Raw genomic sequence first — 20,642 nt, 5'->3', positions numbered from 1 at the left:
TTTAAAAAATGTTAGCGTTTGAATTTTGAATTTTCAACTATCTGTTCGTTTTCTGTGACTTAGTAAAGGTTTGAAATTAAAATCAATATTTGTTCGGTTTTTCAGCAGTAGCACTTTTATTTGCCAGTAAATAATGATAATATTGGACCCCATCGATAATACTGTCACCGATAATGAGACATAAATAACTCTGGCTTTAATTTTTTTTTATTATTATATGGGCAATCGATTCTTAATCTACCTGTTTGGAAACAAATATACCTTACATAACCGTCATCCGTTCACATGTATTATCAGTAGACTGCGATGTGGACGATTGTGCCTTAAACCACTTTTACGGTATGATTATAATATAGCGTTAATATTATTATCACAGTATCATTATAATATGGTATGAGTAAAACTTAAATTGTCAAACAACAAACAACGTGTACTCGTGATTTGTGAACAGTTTTTTTATATATATAAAGAAGAAACTAGTATTGTGTTTTAAAATGTCTAATTGTGGTTAGTGACATACATTTTACAATTTATTTTGAAACTATAATGAATGTAATGATTTCATAAGGATAATTTAGTTCTCATTAGTAATAGTGAAATTTGTATTTAAGACTTTTTTTAGCAGGACATTTTTTAAGAAGATTATTGGAAAGATAATGATGTGTTGAAACCTTAATGCACAATTTGTCACTGATTACAATAGTCAGTATTGGTTTATCAAGCTACATATCAATATGTCATTTATGATTATTCAGTTACTAGTTAGGTATGTTTCAAATATCAATATGCACTAGAGTCTAGATGTGCAATATTTTAGTATTGAAAAACTGTATATTGTGAATAATAGATATTACACTATTACTATTAGTAAATTGTTACTTTGTATATTTTCAGTTGTGTCAACGTCTTCATTTTGAAGTCGTCTTTTGTAGATATAACCGAAAAATGTACAAAATAAAAATAATATTGTTTTAGATTAGGCATTTTATAGAAATTAGGCGATATAAGTTAATAATTATTAAATTATTTTATTTAGATGAAGAAAATATTGCTTTCTACTTGGAATCTTAGAAGAATAAAATATTAGCATTTAACACAACCATACTCAACCAGCGGCCCCTGGGCTGCATACAGCCCGCCGATTATTTTTATGTGGCCCAAAAAGAACTCATATTATAAATATTTAAAGGCTATAAAAAAAATTATATATTAATATAAAATATAACAAAACAATTATATTTTCAAGATGTGTAACGTACGAGATTGCAATAAGGATGTTAAATTTTAGCATCATAATTATTTGTCTCGAATAATAACTTGTATAAGCATTTTTATTAGTACCATTTAATGTTAAAAATATTAGTTTCTTTTAGTCAAGCCACTCTATAATTATAGTTGACTATTCATTTTTTTAATGTGGCTTAACAAATGAAAAAAGTTAGATTTTATGTTATGCGGTAGCTTTTGTTTTCTAGTTTCTTACATGAATGAAATCATCTTTTAAAAAAAATGTAGCAATATTTTTTTTTATCAATGAAGCAAATGTATTCATATTTGGTTAATATTTTTATTTATGGTAGATCTAATGTCAGATTTTATTTAATTTAAAATGTTGTAATCCAACCCATATTTTGCATTTCTAATGCATAACGGATATTTGATTATGGAATATAAAATTAATTAAACTTGGTGTTTGACTATCATCCATACATTTTATACCAAATATTTTCTTCAAAATATTAATGATTGACAAATAAATGCATATAGGTTATAACATGTTAACAATAAATCAAACTTTTTCATTTGTTATTTAATCAAGTCAGTCAATGTACATAAATAAAATAAAGTAGTTGTATTGATTTGAAAATTCAACTGTTGTTCACTTGTGCTCTTTTAATTATTATTAAACTAATGTAAATATTTTTTTTATCAATATTCATTTTTCTGTAGAATATACTTTTAGTAATAATTACAATTTTAAATAGAATGTTTTATTATATACAGGGTGTCCTACAAAGATCGGACAAACGAAATATATTTTATTATTATTATTATTATTATTATTATTACGCTATAGTGTAATCGGTGTTGATACTGATAAACCTACTTCCCATAATATGTCAAATATCAAAAATATATTTACAAAATGTTTACTATTACTAGTAGAAATACGTTTTTGCTTATGAAATCATTATGTTTATTAGTTTTAATCGTACATTGTAGAGCAATATAAAATGTAGTCACAACTAGAGAATATATAAACACAATTGGGCTCTACTTAAATAATTAAATGTATTAACAGAACAACTACCTGTTTTGAAATCCCAAATAAATATGGATCAAAATTTCAAATCTTTACAACGTAATAAGTAGAAAACCGATTGATGAAAATTAGAAATTCAAACGCTAAAACTTTTTTAAAAATGTTGTCTACAGATTTATGAAATTAAAAACATACGTTCCCATTTAAAAAACCAAATGCGATACTTGTTTTACATATAAGGGTTGAAGATAAAAATATTCTAAATATTGCAAAATGTAGTAAAATATGTACCTAAAAGTTTAGAAAAAAAAAAATTCTCAAAATATTTATATTTTCTGAGAAAATGAGTGTCTTACGTTAGTTGAATCACCCTGTATATACCCTTAATAGTACCCTAAAATATTTTAAACTTATTCCTCATTTAGTTGCGAAGAATTCCGATGTACTTACATAACACATTATTCTAACAATAGATCAGAAAAAAAATTAAAAAAAAAAAAAACAAAAGACAAGTTTTTGATGCTCGCAACCTCTAAAAATAATTTTCAAAATCTGAAAAAAATAGGGAAATATTATTTTACCCCAAGGAACATTATGTCAAGAGAAGAACAAAAAAAAACAAATTTTTTTTGGTACATCCTAATATATAAATATATATATATATAGAAAGAAAATTTTTAATTAAAATTTGATACTATAGTTATGTTACAGACATATTTCTAGACGTTCTGTGTTGCTACGTTAAAAATAATATTAAAAATACTTAGTATAAATAATTCAATGTTAAATCACGCGTATAGAAATGTATATTATAATTTTATACATTTTAAAACAGAAAATTAACCGTCTATAATACCTACGTGTATTATATGCCAAGTAACTGTTACAGTATTTACACCGCTATCAATTACCAACTACTTAATGGGGTTGGCAAAAAATCCAAGGATTTTGTTTATTTGCAGTCGGTTGTAATGTAATATTATAATTTAATCGGTTATTTTAAATAATTTACGCCCGAAAGACAAAATAGAGTACAAGATAAATAATCGCATAAAAAATTATTAAAAGAAAACTCGTTTAAATATCATTGAATATTGTTATTTAGAACACTTTTTAATCTGACTAGGGGAAATCATATGGCGCACTGTACACATATCATAGTAGTTCAACAAGTGCCCGCCGTTGTCGCCAGTTATTTCAGAGTTGTGTTGCCAAATGCCAAACTTTCTATCGATTATTATACGCTGGACGGCCACACCCTGCTGTACTGTGTTCACTGGGTAATTACTCATTATAACCGATTGTAATTGTGTTGTTTTCTGTCGATTTTACTTATCGAGTATAGTCGTGGTGATTTGTGAAGATTAACTCTTATCGTGCACCGATTTTCCACTGTACACGATACCTAATAAAAACTTGCAGGTATGTTTAAGAAATTAATAGAATATAATTATTTCAAAGGGACCGTGTGTTGTTAACCTTATATTATTATTAAAGTTAACATTGCCTTCTACTGAGTAACTTGCAGTAAAGTGCCGCTAATGCTTTTTTTAATGGTGGGAGGTGTCCAACACTAGTGCTTGCACTCACCGCCTCTTACTTTATTTATGTGCATCTAAACTAAAATTAATCTTAGAAAGGAATATCAACTGCACCAATGTATGTTTTCTTGTGCACTACTGAGTAAGGCGAGGATATTTTATTTAACCATTGTCTCTCAACCGAGGTCGAATGGATAAGAAAAAGCCTCAAATCCTAACAATGAATGATATAGCCTCATAGAGAAGAAATGGACAAAATATAGTATCTTTTTTAACTAAATACAACATATTCAATTTTTTTTTCAAGTGGTATGTTCTCATTATGTGGTCACTCCTGCTCCCCTTTCCTGCAAAATGTTGATAGGATTAGGTCTAAAGTACCACCAACATGACGTTTACTCATTGAACAAATTATATAAGTTAAAAAATAGTCTTCTGATGGTTATAGAATTAATTTGTAAATAAACTGTCGTCATGGTCGAAATTAACTAACTAATTTTTCCTTAAATATTGTCTTATTTTTATCTTATTTTCATTAAATACTTGTAGCTGACACTAAACAGACTAATGACTATTTCTGGATATTATTTGTACGTTGCTACTAGTGGCATCGCGTCGATTTCATTATCAAGTATTGTTGTGGTGATTTGTGACAATTAACTCTTATCGTGCACCGCTTTCCACTGTACGCGATACCTAATAAAAACTTGCAGGTATGTTTAAGAAATTATAAAAATCCATTTATTTCAAAGAGACCGTAACTTTTGTGGTGTTACAAAATAATCTTCTGGAAACGGAGAAAAGATTACTTAATTCGTGTAAGCCGTGATTATCGTTAATGTAAATCGTTTTGGATTAGAATCTGTCTAGAAGAAAATAAAAAACAATCACGGTAGGGCTTCGAGAATTTAGATTATTAAATTATTAATTTATTTGGATACTAAGTTAAATTTTATATACGTCTTTGATGTTGAAATCTGGAATTATAATTTTTTTATAGGGACAATTTTCTTTGTCTATGGTATACATTTACTCAACCTGGCAGCCCCCTTTTTTTTAAGATATTTTTATACATAAAAATAACAGTGTGTTTTATGTAGTTTACTTATTATTTCTTGTCAGTTAGATTCGCAATAAAAAATGATGGAAATGAAATTTGTTTCAAAATAATAATCGGTATGAATATTAAAAAAAATAATTGTAAGCAACATAATAGAAAATTGGATTAATAGACATATTGCGATATACGCCTGTATATCTTGGTGGAAGTTAGTATTTTAGTAGAAAATAAAACACAACAATAATTTGTTTAACACAATACTATTAAACATAAAAAACACACACAGTATAGAGAATAATATATATATACAACGTACGTTTCAATTATAACAGCAGCCGCAATAGAATGGTAAATCCAACACCTTAATACTATGTCTTATATACGATATAATCTAGGTTACAGATGTAATTGGTCCTTGTATAAAACAACTTAAATATTACTCATGATTTCTTCAGTGTACACATATACTACCATATAAGGTTATATAATATTTATTACTTATATTCCATGACCCAGATAAACAATATTAATTATATTCAATACACCCCCTTAATTAATATTCCCTTAAATTAACTTATTCTACTGTGATATCTTCTGTATTCCGATGCTTGATCGAATCATTCCAAATCTGTCCTTTGGAAGTGCTTTTGTGAAGATATCTGTCAACATTTCTTCTGTGTTTATGTATTGAACTTCGAATTGACCTTCTTTATATTTTTCACGAATGAAATGATATCGTACATCGATGTGCTTGGTTTTTCGATGAAACTCCGGATTTTTAACTAAACGAATGGTACTTTGATTATCAATGAATAATATAGGTTTATCATACATATTATTATTAGTGAGTTCTCGTAAAAAACTTTTAAACCAAATTAGTCCTTTCGTAATGTCCGACGCTGCAATGAACTCCGCTTCCGTACTGCTAAGAGAGACCGTTGCTTGACGTTGAGCTTGCCAAGATATTGTAGATGAACCCAACATGAATAGATGTCCCGAAGTTGATCTCCTTGTTTCTAAATCTCCAGCATAATCAGAATCTGTAAATATTCTTAAATCTAAATTATTATCAGATTTATACACCAATCCATAATCAATTGTATGTTTAACGTAACGTATAATGCGTTTGACCATCGACCAATGAGCATTAGTTGTTTTTGTCAAAAATCGTGATGCAAAATTAACTGCAAATGCCAAATCTGGTCTTGTTAATTGTGACAGGAATAATAAACTTCCCACTGCTTCTCGATACGGTACTTGACCTTCTTTTAGTACTATCGAATCCGTGTGAACATCCAATGTCGTTGATTTATCAATGGGTATTGAGATATCCTTTGCATCTAACATGTTAAATCGTTTAATAATATTTCTAGAATAATTAGTTTGATTAATAAATAATGATCCATCATCTAATTTCTTAATTCCCATTCCTAGAAAATAATCTAAGTTACCATGTTTAACTTCAAATTTTTTTTCTAATTTAGACAATAATACCTGTATTTTTGTTTTATTGACTGACGCAATAAGACCATCATCAACAAAAATAGCTAAAATCAATTTTTCATTATTTTCATGATTAGTGAAAACACACGAATCATATTTACTTTGATTTAAATTGAGTTGTAAAAGAAAATTCTTAAACCGTGTATTCCAACACCGTGGAGATTGTTTTAATCCATATAACGACTTACGTAATTTGCAGACCCGTCCTGAATTGTCGTCATATCCGATCGGTTGTTCCATATACAGTTCGTCTTCTAACATACCATATAGAAATGCTGTACGAATGTCAAATTGGCATAATTCCAATTTCTGAGCCGCACTAATGGCTAAAATTGTTCTAATAGATTCAAATCTAACTACAGGTGAAAATGTTTCGTTATAATTTATCCCATGTATCTGTCGAGACCCGTTAACAACTAATCGAGCCTTAAATCGATCAACCTGCCCGTTACCATTGTACTTGATTTTGTAAACCCATGAATTATTTAATACTTGCTTTCCTTCTGGAATTGGCACCAACGTCCAGGTGTCATTAGTATGCAATGAATTTATCTCGTCATCCATGGCTAAAATCCAATCATTTTTATTCTGACAGCTCACTGCTTCTTTATAGTTAATTGGTTCTGTAATACACGACGTAATACATGCATATCTGACCGGTTTACGCAATTGACCTCGATCGCGAAGATTGTAACTTGGTAGTTCTGTTGGCGTGACTTCTAGTTGTTTTTCTGGTTGTACCTCTACCGCCTGAGGTGTTTCCTCGTCGACATTATAATCTTGACTTACACTTTCGCTAAATGTTAATTCATTAGTATTTATTTCTTTTTTAAACACAACATCTCTATAATCTCTTATAGTTTTAGTTTTTGGACAATAAGCCCTATACCCACGTTTATCTAAAGAATACCCGACAAAAATACACAATTTACTTTTAGCGTCCCATTTTCGTCTCTTGGCCTTTGGAATATGAACATACATTTCTGTTCCAAATACCCTTAAATGCCTTATATCTGGTTCTTTGTTAAAATAAAGCTCATATGGACTTTTACCTTCAACAGTACTCTTACCAGTAAGATTGAGTACATACACTGATGTATTAACTGCTTCTGCCCAAAATGATATGTCCATCTTCTTTGAATGAAGTAATGTTCGTGCTGCTTCCACAATAGTTCTCATTTCACGTTCCGCCCCAGAATTTTGCTCTGGTGTGTACGCTATTATTTTTTCATGTCGAATGCCATATTTCTGCAAAATACTTGTTACTTCTTTAGAAACAAACTCTAAACCATTATCACTTCTTAAAGCTTTTACTTTATTCCCAGAATCATTTTTAACAGATCTTATAAATAACTCTAATTTATTTTTGACCTCATTTTTATTTTTCAAGTAAAAGACCGTCCGATAATGTGTGTAATCATCCTTGAACAATAAAAAATATTGGGACTTGCCCAGAGAAATTTTTTCCATCGGTCCGCATAAATCTGCATAAATTAACTCTCCGGTTTTACCCGATGTAGTCGAACGACTCTTAAATGGCTTTCTCGTTTGCTTCCCAATAACACAGTCACCGCACAAAAACTGGTTCCAATCACCGCTTACATTTATATTTAGCAAACAAGATTTTACGTACTGTTTACATTGATGCCCTAGTCGTTCATGCCAAAGTTGAATGGAATCCGCGATTGCCGCATTCACTTCCATTTGTCCGTTACCTTGCTCGGTCAATGTCATGTCGTCGGCTATTTGCTGTACAATCTCAATGTTCATATTGTATAACCCGTTTTTGCGTTCACCAGTGCAAACGGCCTTATTGTTTTTAAAAAAAATACACTTTTTACTATCTAATTCCATTTTCAAACCTTTATCTAATGCTTTGCCCGTACTAAATAAATTATACTTTAAATTTGGTACATATAACACATTAGACAAATAATTTGTATTCATGTTATTTCCCACATAACATATTATGTTTATATTACCCGAACCTTCTGCCTGTAAATTTGTACCATCGCCAATCCTTATTTCCACTGGCGACCTGAATTTTTTATAGTTCACAAACCACTCTCTGTTGCTTGCCATGTGTTCAGTAGCTCCTGAATCCAAATACCATTGATTCTCTTTGCGATCAGTAACCAAAGATTCACTATAGAACGCTTGACCTGTTAAACTTGTACTTGGCGAATCTGATTTCGCCTCACCCTGATCCTTCTGGTACTTTTGATACTTGCTGCAGTCTTTCTTGAGATGACCTAGTTTCTTGCACCAAAAACAGGGACCTATCTTTTTAGTATTATTATTACTAAAATTACGTTCATTACCAACATTACCACCATTCTTCTTAAAAAATTTCTTTTGAAATCTTTTGACAGTCAAAGCATTGGATTCCTCTGCTTCAACTTCTGAACCTCCTTGAGACATTCTCGATTCTTCTATTAACAACCGAGATGTAAGTTCATTTAAGTTTTTACTTGCTTGAGGTACACTGTCCCATGCACTGTAAAAATGTTTATAAGATGGCGGTAAAGTCATAAGAATTTTAGTTAGCAACATATTGTCAGAGATTTTCTCTCCCGATAGAGCGAGTTGGTTTTGAAGATTCTGTAGTTTGCTGATATGCGTCGAAATGTCATCTGTAGGCTCTTTTACATAACTGAAAAATTTATTTTGTAATAAATGTATACCTGCTTCAGATTTTTGCTCGTAGATACTTAATAATTTGTTCCACATATCATATGCTGTACTACAATTTAGCAAATATTGTAACGGTCCATTTTTCAATGACGTGACGATTAATCTTTGACATTTACTATCAGCCCTTGACCACGCTATTCGTTCTAACTGAAACCTTTTCTTGGCATCCTCTTCTTTCTCGGAGGTTGCTATTGTATATACTGGCTTTTTATAATCTCCTGTAATTATACCGCTTATCTCAAATTAATTAATTATTACCTTCATTTGAAATTTCCAAAGTGTCCAGCCTTCCGAGTTACTCAGCTTTGTAATCTTCAGTGACTCGTCCATAGTTAAAAGATAACGTACTTAAAAATAGTACTTACTGAACAATTGGAATAAGTGAATTTTAACTACATAAAATACTTAGCCTTCTGATGCTTCACTGTTGTGCCTGAGACTATGTGTCTGGGCCAATAACCTATTGCGATATACGCCTGTATATCTTGGTGGAAGTTAGTATTTTAGTAGAAAATAAAACACAACAATAATTTGTTTAACACAATACTATTAAACATAAAAAACACACACAGTATAGAGAATAATATATATATACAACGTACGTTTCAATTATAACAGCAGCCGTAATAGAATGGTAAATCCAACACCTTAATACTATGTCTTATATACGATATAATCTAGGTTACAGATGTAATTGGTCCTTGTATAAAACAACTTAAATATTACTCATGATTTCTTCAGTGTACACATATACTACCATATAAGGTTATATAATATTTATTACTTATATTCCATGACCCAGATAAACAATATTAATTATATTCAATAAGACATAATCACTAAATATGTATCAAAGGCATCAAGCTGAGGCTAGGTAGTCTTCGGCCATCAGTTTCAAGAATGAATCTTTTCATTAAGTTACCACATATAGTAGTGCTAGAAGAATATTAATTCTTCAGTTGCAATTCTTTCAGCATGCCTAAAAATCCAAGGTTTTTAGCCTATTATTTTAAATTAAGTTATAAAACTAAAAAATTTTGTTTAATTTGGTTCATTACTACCTATAAAATCACAAACAAACTTTTATTTTTATGATAATTTATTGGATAGTTCATTTTTAAATTTGTGTAAATCGATTTGTGCAAATGATTTATTCTTAAATGATATTAAAAATTTAAAGTAAAGGAGTAAAATACAGTGCCGCTTATACTTTTTTTGATGAGAGGTGTCCGACACTAGTACTTGTAATTATCACCTCTTACTTTTTTTATGTGCATCTATACTATAATGTATCTTAGAAAGGAATATCAATTGCACCACTGTATCTTTTCTTGTGCACTACTGAGTAAGGCTAGGATATTTACATAACCATTAACATGCAACAGAGGTCGATTGTGTAAGAAAAATCTTCAAGTTCTAGAAATAATACAGCCTCGTAGAGAGAAAATGGACAAAATACAGAATCTTTTTCAACTAAATACAACATATAAAATTGTTTTCGAAATTAATTAACTCAGTTTATCTTAAATATTGTCAGTTTAAAATTCTTTCAAAATTGTCCGCTTTCAATTAATTATTTAATGGTTTTATTTCACAAACATCTTCAATTGTTTTCTTATATTGTATAAATACTTGACACATCTTTATAATTTGTGATTGTGTTAAAGCTTTTGTGGATTGAAATATTAATTTGATAACTAACTAATTTATCCGTGTTTACAGTTATTTGCTGACATTTCAGATCCATCGCAGAGTCTATTCTCAGAGCGACAGCACTGTTTTATTGTGATTATAGTGGTGACGGTGGAACAGTGACTGTTTCTATAAAGATAACCTCCCTAGTGAGTCTGAAACGTCAGTTAAAAACTTAAGACATGGATGAATCTGAAAATAATCAAATGACTTAATAATTTTATATTTATTTATTAGTCATTAAATATTTCTAGCTGACACTATGCAGATTAATAATGACTATTTCTGGATACTAATTGTACACTACTACTAGTGGCGTTGCTTGATACTTGGTGGTCCTAGAACCTATAGGAAATAAAAGTCTCATCAACCACAGAAATTAAATTATAATGATAAAAAAAATTAGTTATTGATTGGTGCTATAATCTAAAAGTAAAAATAATTGATGTAATTTTTCACTTCTTAAAAATGTATTAAAAACTATAACATAGTATGCACAATATTGCATACCTAGCATTAAACTTTCGAGGCTTCATTTGAGTGAACTTGTCAATGATTTTTTCTATTTTTTATAAAAATAATTGATAAACTACTAAAAATTATTTAAATTACCAATACAGACTTAAAGTTAGCAACACAATGTTCTATCAATTTTTTGTTCATAATTTCATTAGTTAAAATATGCACTGTTTTTTTTTTAGAATGAGCCGAATTCTGTTGAAGGAAGATGAAACAAAAACAGAAGTGGATGCAATTGATGGGCGGTGTTTGACTTCACAGATTCATGTTGAGAACACAGAGCTGGACGACACTGTCAATGTAGAAAAATCATATATATGCAATGAGTGTAATAAATCGTTTGCCACTAAAAAGAAAATTGCCCATCACTTGACAAAAACACACAATAATTTATATTCAACATCAAAAAACAGTCTCCCAACAGAATTTCAAAAAAATCACCAAATGTCAATACAAAATGGTAGGAAATACCAATGTAATGTGTGTGATAAATGTTTTGGTAGCAGATCTAATCTCCATCATCATCGGAGGGTTCATAGCGTAGAGAGACCATTTGCATGCAGTATTTGCGATAAAACATTTAAACGGAACTATGAGCTGACGGTTCATTTGCGAGTGCACACTGGCGAACAACCGTTCAAATGCAATGTCTGTGACAAATGTTTCACACGCTCATCTCAACGAGTTAGGCACCAAAAAACACATAGTGGAGAGAAACCGCATGTATGTGACGTATGCCAAAAAGCGTTCACTCTAAAGACATCCCTTACATCGCATCAGCGTACTCACACTGGGGTGAAGCCCTTTAAGTGCCCAGATTGTCCTAAGACCTTCACTAGTTCTTCAAATTTCACTAAACACCGGAGGTTCCATAGTGGAGAGAAGCCCTATGTGTGCAGCGTTTGTCAGAGATGTTTCGCTCAAATTTATTCGCTCAAAATACACGAGCGCACTCATACCAGTGAAAAACTGTACAAATGTGAAGTTTGTTTAAAATATTATACATCTTCGTCCAATCTTATTGATCATCACAATGTTCAGGGCGGCAAAAAACCATACAAATGCAATGAGTGCTCTAAATAATTTGCCCTAACAAGCATCTCGAGCTGCTTAAACGTATCCATGCTGAAATGCAATATCTGTGAAAAGTCCATATGCCCATAAGTCAAATTTAAAAGTACACAAGCGTAGTCATACTAAAAAGAAACGCTAGAAAAGAGAGATGTTCATTACACATTGTCAGTTACACAGCAGAGAAATCCCTATTATATGAGTGGACAATATAACACAATATATTCTGTTGTGTATACCCCGCTACATTTTGTAAATATCTTTTATAGATTTAATTCTGTTTCTATTTGACGTACATTATGTATTTTGTTATTATTTTTTTTTGTTAAACTAGATTGTAACGAATTTTTTTTTTGCAGTAGTTATGTGTAAGTTAAGTACATCAACTCGTTTTCGATGCTAAAAAACAATAATAAAACTAAATAAATTTGTTTTTCGATAAATACGAAGATCCCTATAATATTTTTATGATAGTTTGGATAAAGTTAAAAGTTAAAAGATTGATTGAGATACTAACAGGCATTCGTCATTGGATTACAATTCACAAGACGAATGAATTAAAAATAAATCCTTGCGAGTTAAAATTAGGATGTATTTAATATGGGCTTTATTAAAAATTAAAATAGCTTTGTGCACAAATACTCCAATAGTATGTCAAAACGGAGAATATTATTAACTTATGACTAATCATAACATAGGCTTAAGTGAATAAAAATTGTTAAAAGGTACTTCATAAATCATTATTTTAAAAACATTAAATTATACGTTATTTGAAATAAGTAATATTATTCGAAACAGTAAATAAAATTGTAATGCGAAAAACTTGTTTTTGTTTAATTATTACTTGTAAACTCAAATTATCCAGGTTTGTTATCCAGGTAATGTAACAATAGGAACAGTAAAAAAAAAACAACAAAACTTAAACTTAATTATATGCCTATTTTTTAGAATTTCATTATTGAATATACATAAACTTACAACCACGTGTTTCTCTTACATTTTTTCTCATTGATCATCTTGTTTATTTGACAAAATATTTACAATTAATACAATAATCTGCTTAATAAGTAAATTAGTTAAGCTATTGCAATATTGTAAGCGCTTGTCATATATTTATAAGTTGACTAGCAAGCTATATGGGATCTATGGACTTTTGAGAGTTAAATATGATACTCAAGCCAGTCAACTTGTTCAGCCTAAATATTTGATTTACAGTAGTTATACCAACCTAACATAAAAAATAATGCGCACTGGCCGCTTAAAAACACTCAAATCATTTTATCTAATAACTCCATCGTGTGTGTTTTTTTTTAATACACATAGAAAATTATATCACTAATAAAATATTTTTATTTTTGTATTACTTAACATTCAAATTTACAAACAGCGGCAGGTATGACATAATTGATATGTACGGATTACAATTGTTCATGTTTATAAATTATGCTACAAAATAGTAAGTAAAACGAATAAACAAACTATTGAATTAACTTTTTATTGGATACACTTGTAAAAGGGATAGTTTTGTGGGAACATCTAATTTAAAAAAAATAGTTATTTAAAAAATGTAAAAAAGTATAAAGTGTAAAGAACGGTTAATAAGCAAAAATACAGCATAGCATTTAATTTTATAAAACGTTCATCCTCTCAACTGGATCTTTGTGCAAAATGTATAACAGGCACCAATGATTTAGACGACAACTATTCAAATGAATTTCAAACATTTGCACTTAACACCTGTTTAGTACCTATACTGTGCTGGTTTTGAAATATGCTAGGTGTAGACTCTGTGCTGGATTCTTTCTGTTTCCAGATTCGCATTTTCTTATCCGTATGGTAAACAACGAAGACGAACGTAGGGAGGTTTGTAAATTTAGTAATTCAGCTCTGACAACTACACAAGCAGTACAGCTGGTCCCAGGGGCGTGGAGCAAGGCAAATCCGGGGTGCATTCACTGGGGTGCCGTTTCTCCCCTTCCTGCCGGAGAACAGTCGGTCTTAATGGTCTTTTCGCCTTTTGTTCCCGGCACTTGGGGGACTTGTGCGACCCTCTGTTTGCACAGGGCGACGTGATGGGATTTTTTTCCCCCGTCGAAATAACGTAAGACGCTTACTACAGCCCTTCGTAGTAACCCCTCGTACAACCCCCCGTAGTTGGGGTGTCTTTTTTATACCACTGCAGAGGAAATGACGTGTCGGAGTTGTGTGTGTGTGCTTTAACAGTAGGTAGTTTTAGCATCAAAAATTACAACAGCGAGGCCTTTTTGTTTAACCGTTAACTTGGCACACCATGAAAATCACTACTGAAAATGATTAAGTTTACTATATTATTTGATTAATATGAGGTCGCTGAATTAAAAAAAAAAATAATAATATAACTCTTCTAGTTTTTCAGCTACCAAAGAGTACATTACAACGATACAAAAAAATAGTAGTTGTAAAATTTTGTTTGAATCCATTATTTTTTTTTCAAATTACATTCTGGCTTATTTATCAATAATAATTTGTCATGATGGATTTTAATGTGAACTCAGGGACACCTAAAATATATCAAATATTTACAAAACTATTTTAAACATTTTCCTTTATTCGAAAATCTGTATCATTGATTTCGCACAAACAACACAGCAATTTCCGCATTATTCAAACGTACCGCCGACAAGACAAGACAAAACATACAAGTTCAAACAAGAACTCGAATTGTACTATCTCACTCATTCGAATTTATTTAATTACGAGCCCCAACTAATATGCCCAACATGCAACAAACCAAACACTATAAAACACACGCAGAGTTGTGCATTATTTGAATAATTTAAATAAATATTATTTAAATAGTGTTTTTTTTTTCAAGTAATTATATTTTAAATATATACTTAAGCTTAAATAAAAAATATAGATAGGTGTGTTATTTGTGAGTACTTTGTTGCAATTGTATTTCTCAACCCATGCAGCGAATAACATTTCATTTTTATTTGTATAGAATTTATAACTTGTGGTGTAAATTACAACTGTATTTACTTTTAGTATTATAAAATCATTATTATAATAAAACAAATAATAAATTAAATTATAATAATTTACATACATTACAAATATAATATTACTACATAAGGTGGAACAAAAATTATAAATGTACTTTATTTGTGAATAAAAAAAATAATCAATGTTAGTGTTAATTTAATTTTAAAAAAAAGATACAAAATCTTATAATTCAAATCTTTCAGTTAAAAAGAATAATTTTCTATTATTTTTTTTTTAAATAATGACAATATCATTAAACAAACAATATTATAGTAGTACTACTAAAATTAAACAGTGTAATTAAATATTTAATAAAAAACGAGACATCAACAATGAGCATTTCCGCGACTCATGCGAATTGTCAGGCTGTCCAGAAAGAATGGCGTATTAAAGTTTAGGAGAAGACAAATTGCAATGTCATTGCATTACCGACATGTGCAAAGTAGGATACATGATTTAGCCGTGAAAATAAATGGCATTAATCGCCTTCGCTCAGAAGGTTCATCGCAAGCACATAACAATAAGGACCTAACTTGGCTTTTAGATTTTTAAAGTAATCGAAAAATTCTTTGAGGAATTCCATCATCATATTGTCGTTGCTCAGTTCGTCGTATACGTCGACGCTGATCCAATCGCTTCCGTTGGAATTCCTGCCGTTCAACTCGACTAAAGCGTCTTTGGCTTTTCTCGATACTCTAGCTATGAGATTGCCGAGACTTGTGTTTTCCGGCCGGGTCCAGTGGTACTCTGTGACTGTATCATAAAAAAAATTGTCCGTATGCGACATGAATTCCATTACCGTATTTATTATGTTGATGGACTGCGTGTAAAATGTATTGAAACGGTTCTCGTCCATGTTGGGCGGCATTTTTTCGCGGAAAATCACAAACATCACCCACAGATAGACGTACGCTCTGGTGGTGACGATTTGTTTGATCAACTTGTGGTAACTGAGGTGTCCGAACGGTTTCGATATCCATTGGCGGTCCGCAATGTATTCATCGGTTTTGTCCACTTCGGCTGCGTGCCGTCGTATCGCTGGTCCCCATTCCACGACCGAGCCGGTGATTTGGCCGAACAATAATTCGTGTTCGTCCCATAACGGTTTTAGATACAGACCTTCGATAGATATGTTTTTCATGGCGTCGTACGCGATAGCTGTTGCAGCCGCGCCTCTAAGTTCTTGAAACATGTTGACCGGCACGTTGGAATTTTTCCACGCCGAACCGGACGACTCCGCTCGGTTTTTGGGAAGGTATTTGTTATCCTTGCAATACTTTATGAAATCTGCAATACCGCTTTGCAATTCCTCTTCTCCGAAAACAGTTTGCCCGAAGAAGTTTTTGTTGCTCTCGTACTCAACGATCGCCGCGATTTTCAAATAATAACTCCAAAACCATTTGCCCGCTTTGACTTGGCCCATTTGGAACGTCAGAACCATAAGACCCGCTTCTTCCTTCAACACGGTCAATTTGTCTTTTGCCACTTCTATAGCTCCGCCACTTTGCAAGCCTTCCAGAATATTTGACAAGTACGCCAGTTTGGGTTTAACGATTAGAGAGCAAGTACATTTCAAATCTTGCAGTTTCTTTTCGAATTTATCAAACCCCATATCGAGGCCTTTGGTGTCGTTGTAAGTCCGAACGGGAGTTGTCAGAGTTGTGATTTCTTTTTCACTCAATTTTATTTCTCGCTCATTGTAGGTTATCAAATTATTCACTATATTAACGTATGAAACACTGAACGCTTGATTGATGTAATATGACGGCGAAACCTGTAAAAATAAAATATAATAATATTTACTCAATACAATATTTATTATAGGTTGGACACGACAATTTTAGGACTTTCTAAATGTTATAAGTGTGTAAAAACGTACTTTTAATATGGTGGAAAAAAAATTATACTTACTTTGTTGTTTGTTGATTCAATTATCATAAAGTAGTCGACTGTTAGTATTACAAATGTTGACAAAAAGATACAGTTGTGTGCAATCATTTTTTAAAAAGTTTTACTACTTAAGTGCAACTAGTCAAAATGGAATTATAGGTAATAATGTATAGCTGAGTTATTCGAGTTATAACGGAAATAGCGGTTTACACTGGTAACCGAAATTTGTTTCGCACATTTGAAACATCTTAAGCAAACACTTTTGTTTGTATAACGTATTTATAAATTATGAACGGCTAATAAATTCTAGACACCTAGACAAAATAAAAATAATCTAGTTTACTTATCGTTATTTATGGCGTTAGACTTTTGTGCGAATATACTATAAACCCTAATAGTGTTGGAGACTAATTATGTAGTTGGTAAAATCAAAAAAATTAAAATATATATCATTTTATTAAGGTAATTTTACGACCTTTTATTTGAAAATTTGTCAGGTGTTTGAACTCATATTATGTATCCATAACATAGGTATTAAACGAAGGAAAAATTTAAGACTATAGTATTTTTTTTTAATTGCCAAAAAACTGTTTTTCGCAGACTTTGTCTATATTTTTTTTTTTACATAAACACGTTAAATCTTAAAAACAAATTATTATAAAATCATGACAATATTTTTTATGGACATCTCTTTAAGAGTTTTGTGTACTTAAATACAAGTTTTAGGTTATAATTTTTTTATTTTTTTACCTGGCCGAGTAAAATTGAAAAAAAAATATTATATCGAAATCACCGATCGCAAAAAAATAATTTGACCACTTTTGATTTTTTTTGCACTAAAATCAAAAAAACTGTTCAATAAAGTTTTGAAATTTTTTTTTACAAAAGTGGTCAAGTAATTATTATAGAACTGAATGAATTTTTCTGTGAAACCCTACTTGTTACACTTTTTGACTGTTAACCTGCTGCTTGAAGGCTCTGTTTATACTGCCAAGTTGACCTATGCTCGGTTATTAAAATATACTATTGGCTTCTTCTCGCCATAAAACAAAAAACCAAAATAGAAAGAACATATTTTCTTTGTGTGCCTAAATAAAGGAAGAAAAAGTACAAGTACACATAAATTGAATATATATACATATAATTAAATCCAATCGATGTAAAATGAATGCCTTGAAAGCCTTACATCTAAGTTAAACATTTTTTTTTTTGTTTGATCTAGTTTACTATATAATCGCATAACCTAAACCATACTTAAAATTACCATATTGTAATTTGTATGTTACCTATATATAGTGGAGTTTTATAAATATATTATAGAGTTAGCTGTACTATATTATCTTAGTTACAAATCTATAACAACTTTTCGTTTTATAGTTGTGGTTGGTTTAATCATATAATATAGAAAGCTGTTATTATTTGTATGTGCTTAAATTAATTATATTTTACTCTTTTGTCAACTCTAATGGTGTGGGTAAATATAGAATGCAGTGATAGTTTATGTCTTACTTGATATTATAAAAACTAAGTATTTTCATGGACCATACAGAAAGTTATAGTAATGGTTGTTATTGAAAAAAAAACTATTTATAGTAAAATATGTGTTCTTACATAATATCATGATTATAAAATACAATCACAGTTAATCATCAGAAAAATAATATCTTAAATAATCATTAATATAGTTTTTTAAACGAATATAGTAGTTTATCATTTTTAGCTCGATCAATGGCTCGCTTAATTGTAAAATTAGCTTCCCTAAAAAATAACATATCATATAGGTACCAAACAAATTTAATTTACTAATAAAAAGATGAAGTGAAATAGAAGGTTCTCAACCGTACACCAGTTGACTTTTGGGTCTCAGATTTTGATGAATTAGTTTAATACACATGTTTGGAAAGTTAAAAATTGTGAAAAATATAATTTAAATATTATAACTTGTGGGAATTGGGGTTGCAGTTTAAGATAGTGAATTCAAAGTACAAAACTTGTATATATTTTTACAGTTGTTCGAGGTATGTAAATTATTGTTTTCAGAAACATCTCCCGGATCTAAAAATATTAATCCAAACAAATTCTAACCCTATTTTTAACAGCTATGGTTTCTATCTTATAACTACAATAGTTAAACAACAATTTGTGTCGGATGAAACCTACAACTAATTAATCACAATGTCACTCGTCTTCGTCGGATTTCAAATCGTTGTTTATTAAATTTAAAATCGTTTAAACATGATAAAAATGTCTTCCTCGTTCACAGATTAGTTTTTGTAACGTGTCTCAACTCTCAAGGTAAGTATAACTTTACCTTCTAAGTATTATTTACTATCTGTCCCAACTAGCTTTTACCTGTAGTTATTCGGTGAAATTCAAAAAACAAATTATAATAACAATTGTGCAGCCACTTATGTGTTTTAATTTTTGTTTTGTAGTAGTTTTAAAAATCCATACCTATATATGAATATATATTATCATTTTAAATAAAATAATTTGATTGGCTGACCCTTACGCTGCCATTTTGTTTTTATCATGGACAATTTCGATGGAGAGGGGGTAGAAATACAATTACATTAATAAAACTTTGGCCTCTGGGGTTTTTCAAAATTGTAATTATTAGGCAAAATGTCCGGGTCCGTATAATAGGATGGTCTTTATTTTTTAAGTTTCCAATTTTGATTCAAAGACAACCCAAATTTGTTATTACATAATATATCAAATAATGTGAGTAATAATAATAATATTATATGTGTATGAAATTAAGTTATGATTAATGTGTGCGATACCTACAGTTTGTTGGGGTTTTTTTTTCTATATTTTTTTTATATCTTCTACGATCGACTGAAAGCCTTAAGCAAAATTTTACACAAAAAAAATTATATTTTCAAGAAAAAAGGTACTTTGTACATGTATTGCCAGATCAACCATTTAGTTAGTTTTTACAGATGAATTTATGGAATTTTTATAATAATAATAATGTCAATAATTACATATGTGTCGGTTACTTAGAATAAAAAAACGTTTTAATCAAATTTATATTATAATACTTATACATTTGCACAGTTAGACTTGGAGGGCTTAAATGCCCACAAAAACTCACTAACACTACCTCTCACCGTCAAAAAAAAAGTATTTTATAAATGTATTTAAAAAAGTTATTTGGAAGTCTAATTTAAATGATTGGAATACATATTTAATTTTGTTTTTATATTATCATGAAACTACTGTGCACATGTTATTCATTATTTAACGGTAGTCCAACACCACATAAAAGCCAATAATAAAGTATAATAATATATTATCAGATATTTTTGTGAACCAAATAATATTATTACCGTAATACCATTATTGCATAATATAATATTTAGTATACTTATTATACAAT

The 20,642-nt window shown here is 30.2% G+C and overlaps 1 protein-coding gene across 1 annotated transcript; it reads right to left on the bottom strand.

The window, feature by feature from the left end:
• Nucleotides 1–15,463: 15,463 nt before the first annotated feature.
• Nucleotides 15,464–17,441, bottom strand: LOC126845365 (uncharacterized). Its single transcript, XM_050584025.1, has 2 exons — nt 17,279–17,441; nt 15,464–17,141 (listed from the first exon to the last, which is right to left on the bottom strand). Exons 1-2 carry the CDS (start codon nt 17,363–17,365, stop codon nt 15,846–15,848), a joined length of 1,383 nt encoding a protein of 460 aa, XP_050439982.1. The 5' UTR covers nt 17,366–17,441; the 3' UTR covers nt 15,464–15,845.
• Nucleotides 17,442–20,642: the final 3,201 nt, after the last annotated feature.

This window comes from Adelges cooleyi, unplaced genomic scaffold (genome assembly GCF_023614345.1).
Source record: "Adelges cooleyi isolate 19-005CV unplaced genomic scaffold, UGA_ACOO_1.1 ACOO_flye_CR_arks_rails_tigmint_CR_PRNA_784, whole genome shotgun sequence".
NCBI classification, from domain to species: Eukaryota; Metazoa; Arthropoda; class Insecta; order Hemiptera; family Adelgidae; genus Adelges; species Adelges cooleyi.
This window is presented reverse-complemented; position numbering and strand designations above follow the sequence as displayed.

Coding starts and splice junctions, on each gene's coding strand:
- LOC126845365 (XM_050584025.1), bottom strand. CDS start 17,365: ATGATTGCACACAACTGTATCTTTTTGTCAACATTTGTAATACTAACA. Junction 17,142..17,278: donor TTGAATCAACAAACAACAAA/GTAAGTATAATT, acceptor TTATTTTTACAG/GTTTCGCCGTCATATTACAT.